Below are 8,105 nucleotides of genomic sequence, written 5' to 3'. Positions count from 1 at the left end.
ACAACAGTAATAGGTAACATTAATGTTATCTCTGTGTGTTTGATGTAACAGTAAATACTGTGCATGGATTATCTCCATTAAGCTCACAGCAATTTTGTGACAACAATACTAGAGTTACCACCATTTTACATAGGAGAAAAATAAGACTTAGACAAAACTTCCCAAGGTTACACAGCCCATAAGAGCTGAGTAAGGATCTGGTTTCAGAGCTGTGCACCAATCCTAACCTGACCCTGTTTCTGGGAAAGAGGGCTACTGCAAGACCCAGGCACTGACCTGATTCCCGTGAGGAGATGAATGATAACTGTGCCACTCTGGGCAAGTTACAAAACATATCTGGGACTTGGTTCCCTCTTCTGTAAAATGCTCCCTCTTCAGCATTCCACAAGGGCACTGTGAGCTCTCCAGTTATACTAGCCCATAATATACTTATTTTATAGAATTCAGATAAAATTTTTAAAAAAAGCTTTGAGAGAGAGAGAGAACACAAGCCAGAGGGAAGGGTATAGGAAGAGGGAGAAGCCTACTCCTTGCTCAGCAGGGACCTGACCCTCTCATCTCCCCAACTCAGGGCTCAATCCCAGGACCCTAAGACCATGATCTGAGCCTCAGGCAGACACAACAAACTGAGCCACACAGGCGCCCCCATAGAAAGAACTTTAAATGACCTCTGCGGAATCCAAGATTTGCTATTAGCTTTTGTGACTTGGGCAAGTCATTTACCACCACCATCCTAGTTATCTGCCTCAATCAAGGGTTATTTTTAATATGTATTAAAATAGGGGTGCCCGGGTAGCTCAGTCAGTTCAGTGTCTGACTTCAGCTCAGGTCATGAACTTGAGCTCCTGGGATCGAGTCCTGCATTGGGCTCCTCACTCTGTGGAGCGTCTACTTCCCTCTCTCCCTCTGCCCTTCCCCTCCACCATGCTCAGTCTGTCTCTCTCATAAATAAATATCTTTAAAAGTATGTATTAAAATATGTCAGTGCCTCAAAAATAATATAGTACATATAGTACTAGCCCACCATCTTCAATAAAATTTTAGATCATTAAGATTATGGAACCAGGAAACTGGTAAATTGACTTCTCATCCCCTTCCACCTTAGGATTTAAAAATATCTAGTCTTCAATATTTTAAGGTAATCCTTATTTGTAGTAAATTTGAAGAAAAGCAGTCCAGTAGAGAAACCTCCAGTTTCCCATTTATATACAAGAAGGGTAGGGAGAGTCCAAAGACATAACCCTCCAAGGGGGCGAGGGGAGGGATATGTACTAGTTAATATATTAAATCAATCTCAGTAAAAAGCAGCAGTGGAAAAAAAAATTCCATGTATTTCTTGACTCTTGTGCAGTTTGACAAAGTTAATGATTAAAATCTCCTACATTCCCCCCCGCCAGAGTGTCTATTTGCCTTGATAGATATTATTTTATCTCTTGTGGGCCAAGGATGACTGCCCTTGCTTCTGTGTGGAGATTAATAATTGATTAGTTCACAGTCAGGAATCTCAGTAAAAGGAAATTGGTTACTTTGGGCTGTTACTTTGTACTGGGTCACCTATAGGAGACAAGGTGCTGCAGAACTGCCGGCAAGAAAATGAAGAGGATCCTGGTTCTTCTGCTTGCTGTAGCATTTGTGCATGCTCTAGAAAGAGGTAAGACCTTCCAGTGGTGCAATCACTTATAAGACCTCTTACTAGTCTGATTTTCCATTACCATTTTTAAAAATTCTACAAAAAAGTAAAGAACAGAGAGTTGGTAAGCTTTGTGAGGATAAGATAGAATCAAAAAGGTACCAATCTGAGCTCAAATGGGCATATAGCATTGAATTGGAATTTACAAGAAATCAAGAACCACAGAAAAGAAAAAAAATTTTATTTTTTAATTATCCTTCCCTGTTTTGAATATGAAATTAGGAATTTTTTAGTGGTTAAAAGATAATGCAAATGGAAGCTGTAGTCCATCACTGTACATCTCCTCCCACCACCGACTTCGAAGATTTGTTGTCTTTGAGAGCATAGTATGCCATATCAATGATGCATGAAGTCAGCTAAGATCCTTGATCCTCTTTAAGGAATTCTGTGTATGTATAATACTTGAAAATGTACTATAGCCTCTAAAAGATCCCACACAAAAGAACTGAATAAGATATGAAACAGGACTATGAAAATAATTAAGTTGTATTTTTCATTAATATTCTTCAAATGGTGCCTCCATCACTGAGAAATGTTTAAAAACTTATAAATGATACAAGCTAAAATATGTGAAGCATACAACTTTACGAGAAGTTCCCAAGGTACAAAATTCAGAAGCTTTTCCAATTAACTTTTCTGGCTGATTCTTCAATGCTTATAAGGAAATCTGCATTGGTCTCACTTTGGCAAACTAAAACTTCCATCTACTGCCCTCAGTGAACAGTCTTGCCCAAGTCACAGGGTAATATCCATATTGGTAATCTATCTAACCAGTAGAAGACGTGTATCCCAGAAATTGTCGGTTACTAATGGTGACGTGACTAACCTTATTTCTCTTCTTTTTACATTCATTCTTCCTTGATCTTTCGTCCCTGAAGTTCTTTGACATTTTAAGTTACTCACTTATAGATTCTTAGGCAAGCTATGGGTCCTTATGTTGCGACTACGAGTCTGAGATATAAGTAAAATAAATGATGTCCTTTACAAGACCTCTGGATAGGCCAAGTCCAAAGAAACCCTGAAAGCTTACTCTTTTGCCCAAGGCTTCCCTGGGACAGATCTGAACCTGGAAAATCCTACTGAAATACGTTCAGATGAAGATCATTGAAACAGAAGATCGAGGAGTGACTAGGTCCTGGGATTGTGTGTGGACCCACTGAATAGGGCATGAGTCATTTTGACCTAGTGACTCCGTAAGTGTATGTTGACTTCACCACAGAGGATTACAAACGTCCTCTGGAAAGCAGGGGTCTGCACCCTCTGTTTGGACACCATTCAGCACTGTCTCACACTCTAATGAAATGGATACTAAAAACTACAATTTACCTTCCTTAAAGATCTGAACCTCAAGGTCAACCTCAGTCAGATTACCTAGGTGCCACAGGCCGATGATATCCTGAGATATAAAATACATCTGTAAGTATTACCTGTCTAATATTTGGGAACAGTGGTCCTGACACATTAGTCCTCTATTCTATAATACATAAGCATGACCTAAATGACCAAGCCAATGATTTACCTGGAAGCTAGGTGTACAGTCTCCTGGAAGAAACTTACAAAGTACCCAGATTAAAGGAATTGAGAGGAGGCTTGGCTAGTAGGGGATGGGTTTGGGTTGCAGCTCTCTCCCTGTTATAGTTCTAGAGAGCAGACCAATAGTCCATAGCATGTATCTAGAACACCTTTTTGAAAGTGTATTTCATTCAAGACTCCTCTTGGAAAAAAACTTCCTATGGCCAACATATTTAAGAACTATGCCATACATTAGTCATTCTTGGTTGGTTTACAATCAAGGTCTTTGTTATCCTAAAGGTTCTGAGAAGTCGTATAAGAAAGAAATATTATTTCACCCAGTTTCCCAAACACATGGGCTCATTCCTAAAATGTCTTTGGGAAAGGAAGTGTTCCTTGAGAGACAACAGGTTTAAGACGGATACTGCTACAGTTCAACATGGATATCAGCTTTAGTCAGGCCAGTCGTCTCCTAACAAATGGCCCTGGAGATTCAGTTCACAAGCCCTTGGGTACATCTTGGGAGAGAGGGACTTTACCAAATATGTCACAAATCTGGATGGGGTCTAAGAAAACATCCAGTTTAGCTACCCCATGAGAGGCAAGCAGTCTGTGTGTACCAATTGCCTCTCCACTCAGCTTCTTTCCTCAGGACTGAAATCTAAAATGTATGTTTCCCTGTTCCCAGTGAAGCAGCAGGAGGGCGGCTGACACAGCTACAGGGTCACTAAGGAAGTAATGCTACAGGAAATACAGTTCTGCATTTTATATGAGCTGTGGGCCATAACAGGATATTTATTTGGAACATTTTTATTTTCTTTTTTGCTTTAAGCCACTCATTCTCTGCATGCATATTGTTACTAGGTGGGATACCAAACAGCAAGAAGAACCTAAGTCCTTTGGGTTGGTGGGTGAGCTGCATTTTCCTTCTCCCACTCACCTGCCGGAACAGCCCTAGGTTATACGGGTTATCCCAATCTCCCCGATCACCAATGAATCACTGTTTCTCTTTTCTACAAGTTGCCCCTTCATCAGCAGTCATACTAAAAACAAGCTGTCCTCAGTTTGGTTCAGGGACATTAGCTGTACAGCATGCAGGATAAGTAGACATCTTTATTTTCCCCAGAGAGGTCTTTATATCCTCTCTTCCAAACCTATATAATGGTTAATTGAGGGGGTAACCTAGGATAAGAGATCTACAGGATGAAAAGGCAGCCATGCAAAGGTCTAGAAGCATGTTTCAAAACTGAAGGAACGGAGATGTAAAAGTCCCAGGGATAAGCAGGGCCTGATTCAAAATCACAAAGAAGCCAGGGCCAAAGCACAGAAGAGACTTAGCCAGCAAGGAGGAGGAGGAGGAGCTGAATGAAGTCAGAGAGATAACTTCGTCAAAGGCAATATTAAGCTCCCTGGAAATCAAAAGGAATGTGACACCCCACTGTCGTAAGGTGGAACGCCAGGTATGCCCTCACCAGCATGTGCATAGTGTAGGGATAAGTATGCATGCTTTTAAAGGCCATGAGATTAATCTAGGAGTAAGAGATGAAGAATCTTTAAGAGGCATTGATTACCCTTCTCCCTGGGTTATCTATGGCCACTTAACCTCTATATTCTGCCCATAGCTACCCTGCTCTGCTTTCCCCCGGTTCACTCTGCTTCAGCCACAGACCTCTACACTCACCCAAGCACTATGTGCTCTGCACCTAAGGGGCTTGCACTAACTCCCCCTCCTCTTAGAACACTGACGGCCCTGAAATCCACATGGCTCCCTCCCTCACCTCCTTCACGTGTCTGCTCCAAGTTCATGTACAGAAGGAGCTTCCCTGTCCAGCCCATCTCAAATAGCACTCAAATGACCACTTCATTTTTCTCTATCTCCTTACCCTGCTTTATATTTTACTTTTTAGTATTCATCACCTTACCTGATCACCAGCTATTTACTATAACAAATATAAAATGTAGACCCTAAGCTCCATGAGATCAAAGTGTTTATTTTTTTCCTTAATTCTCAGTTTTAGAATACTACATGCCAGGTAGTTCATGTTCAATAGATTTTTTTTTTTTTTGGTAAAAAATCACAAAGTTAGGATTGTTAAAGTACTGATCTCAAAAGATAGTTTTAAGTATTTAGGGAAAATTAAATTTCAATTAGAATACCTAATAGACATCCTGGAAGTAGTAAACTCTAAGATAATTATAAAAATAAGATTTATGAAGTACCCACTGTGAAACATTGGTCTTAGAGTCCATGCACTGAATAAAATAGACAATATTCACAATGTTCTAAAATGTTCAAGATCGTTTAAATAGATTTATTTCATCATTATAACACCCTGATCAACTCAGTACTATTATCCCCACTTTAAAAGTGAGAATCTGTAGGAGGGAGGAGTCAGTAACTTACCTAAGGAAACTAAACTAACAAGTAGCAGAATCAGAATTTTACAGAGATTAATTATGTTTACAAAGACAATGTTCACGATCATGACTTTGCTGCCTCTCACGGGACAGATATCTCAACAATCTTTCACTAATATAAGAACAGGGGAGAAAACCAGTTCACTAGCACCATCTTAAGGGAAATTAAGTGAAATTCATGGTCATCCATAACTGATCCAAACTCTAGTTCATCTGTACTCCATGGACCTGGCTCTGTCTTCTAGTTTCCCTATTTTCCCAGCACCTTGGAATCATTTATGTCCAATCCCGTAGACACTTCCCGGATTTTACTATATCTAGTTTTGCTATCTATATCCAATCATTTCCACATTCTACTAATTTCAGCCCCGAAATACATCAGCCTTACACAGAGCCTTCTACTATAGAAAGCTCCTCAGTATTCCCTTTGCTTCTCTCCTTTACCCTCCTACATGTATCTAGCTCAAGGCCTGTGAACACTACTTCTCATATCCGCTACATTTCCACATACCGTCTTTGTCCAGATCCTTGCTCCCCTTCACCTGACAATTGTAATGGCTTCGTAATCAAATCCCATCTCTTCCCCAATTCATATTAAGGTACAATACTAAACCTGGTAAACTGGTAACTGGGATCCAAAAAGATGAACTATATCAAAGTCAGGATCGCTATTGAGAGGTTAATGAATTGATGAGTTTGAGCATATACAACTGGCTGGTAGGATTCCAGGGTTCAGTTGTCTGATACAAATCCACTACACTTCTGGTCTCTGTTTAGAGCCACATGATGGTGACTGGAGGCTTATATAAGAATACATGGAAAGTAGAATGAGGGTCCTCCAAAATGGTCTACATCTAAGGCCCAGAAGCTGTGAATAGGGTAGGATACATTGCAAAAGGGAATTAAGTTTGCAGATGGAAAAAAAAAAAAGGAATCAGCTGGCTTTCAAACAGAAAAATAATGCCAAATTATCTGGGTGGGGTCAGTGTAATCACAAGATACTTTAAAGTGGAAGAGAATCTGGAGCACCTGGGTGGCTCAGTGGGTTAAAGCCTCTGCCTTCGGCTCAGGTCATGATTCCAAGGTCCTGGGATTGAGCCCCACATCCGGCTCTCTGCTCAGAAGGGAGCCTGCTTCTCTTCCTCTCTCTCTGCCTGCCTCTCTGCCTACTTGTGATCTGTGTCTGTCAAATATATAAATAAAAATCTTTAAAAAAAAAAGTGGAAGAGAATCAGAACAGAGTCAGAGGAAGGTGTGACTTAGGAAAAAAGAGGCAAAATTGCTGGCTTTGAAGATGGAGAGGAGGGTCTGGACTTAAGAAATGTAGGCCAACTCTAGAAATTGGAAGAGGCAAGGAAACAGATAATCTCCTTGAGCCTCCAAGAAGAACATAGTCCTACTGACACTGACTTTAGCCCAATGAAACCTCTGCCCAAACTGTAAGGTTGTAAATTTGTATTGATTAAACAACTAAATTTGTGGTAATTTATTACAGTAGCAATAGAAGTCTAGTGCAGTAGGTTTCTGGGTCCTGTGACGAGTTGAAACTTCCCAGAGAAAAGGAGCACTGAGCCAAGGCATCTCAGTGTTGACAGGCTACCATTCTATTTGCCAGATCCGGTAAGAGTTTGCCAGATGACTGGGGTGCATGTTAACTCATTTCCCTGCTCTCTGGGAGTTTTCTATTTTTATTTCTCGTCCATATTCTAACCAGAAAGTAATTTAAGCTACCACCTGCAAGAAGGACTGAAAAAAAAAAAAAATCCCAGGATACCCATATCACAAGATTATAGAATCTGATAATGTATATCATCATTAAATTTTGCTATAAAAAGTTGCTAACACAGGGTGTTTATCACATTAGACAGGAGAGATGCTAAACATTTTTACTTAGATTAACATATTTCATAGAACAGCCTTACGAAAAAGGTCCTACTGACTATCTTACATCCAAGATTATTCTTCCTTGAATTCCCCTACAGGAATATATTTCAATAGATACCCCATTACCTAGAAAGTAAAACTTTGACTATCAAACATGTGTTAAAGTCCACATTTTCATTTCCTTATTGGACTTTTTTTTTTTTCAAGCAGACTTGTGATTCACTACCTTTAGATCACTCTTCAAGTTGTTCTCTCCACATAAAACACTTCTTCCAATTCATTTACTCCTGTTAAAATCCTGCCCATTATTCATGTTCACTTCAAGTAATAGCTTCCTAAAAGCCCTCTTCATTCTGAGGTGTATCTGTTTCAATCTCCTCTGTGGCAATGAGCACTATTGGTGTTATATGCTTCTCTCTACCAGACTTCAATTCCTTAAGTATTGGTGGCTTCAGAGTTTCTTGCAGGGTACCTTTTTGTTCTCATATTTCTTTTTTATTTATTTATTTATTTTTAAATTTATTTTCAGTGTTCCAGAATTCATTGTTTATGTACCACACCCAGTGCTCCATGCAATATGTGCCCTCCATAATACCCACCA

At 39.9% G+C, this 8,105-nt stretch overlaps 1 protein-coding gene across 1 annotated transcript in view; it reads left to right on the top strand.

Moving 5' to 3' along the window:
- The first annotated feature begins 1,416 nt into the window (after positions 1-1,416).
- GC (GC vitamin D binding protein) overlaps positions 1,417-8,105 on the top strand; it is a 33,111-nt gene continuing 26,422 nt past the window's right edge. Inside the window, exon 1 of the mRNA XM_080796428.1 lies at positions 1,417-1,651. Within this exon, the coding sequence (XP_080652554.1) occupies positions 1,594-1,651 (58 nt within the window). The 5' untranslated portion in view covers positions 1,417-1,593. The remainder of the gene's footprint in view (positions 1,652-8,105) is intronic.

Source organism: Martes martes (genome assembly GCF_963455335.1).
Source record: "Martes martes genome assembly, chromosome: 2".
Taxonomy (NCBI): domain Eukaryota; kingdom Metazoa; phylum Chordata; class Mammalia; order Carnivora; family Mustelidae; genus Martes; species Martes martes.
The sequence above is the reverse complement of the archived record's forward strand: the minus strand, read 5'-3'. Positions and strand labels throughout refer to the sequence as shown.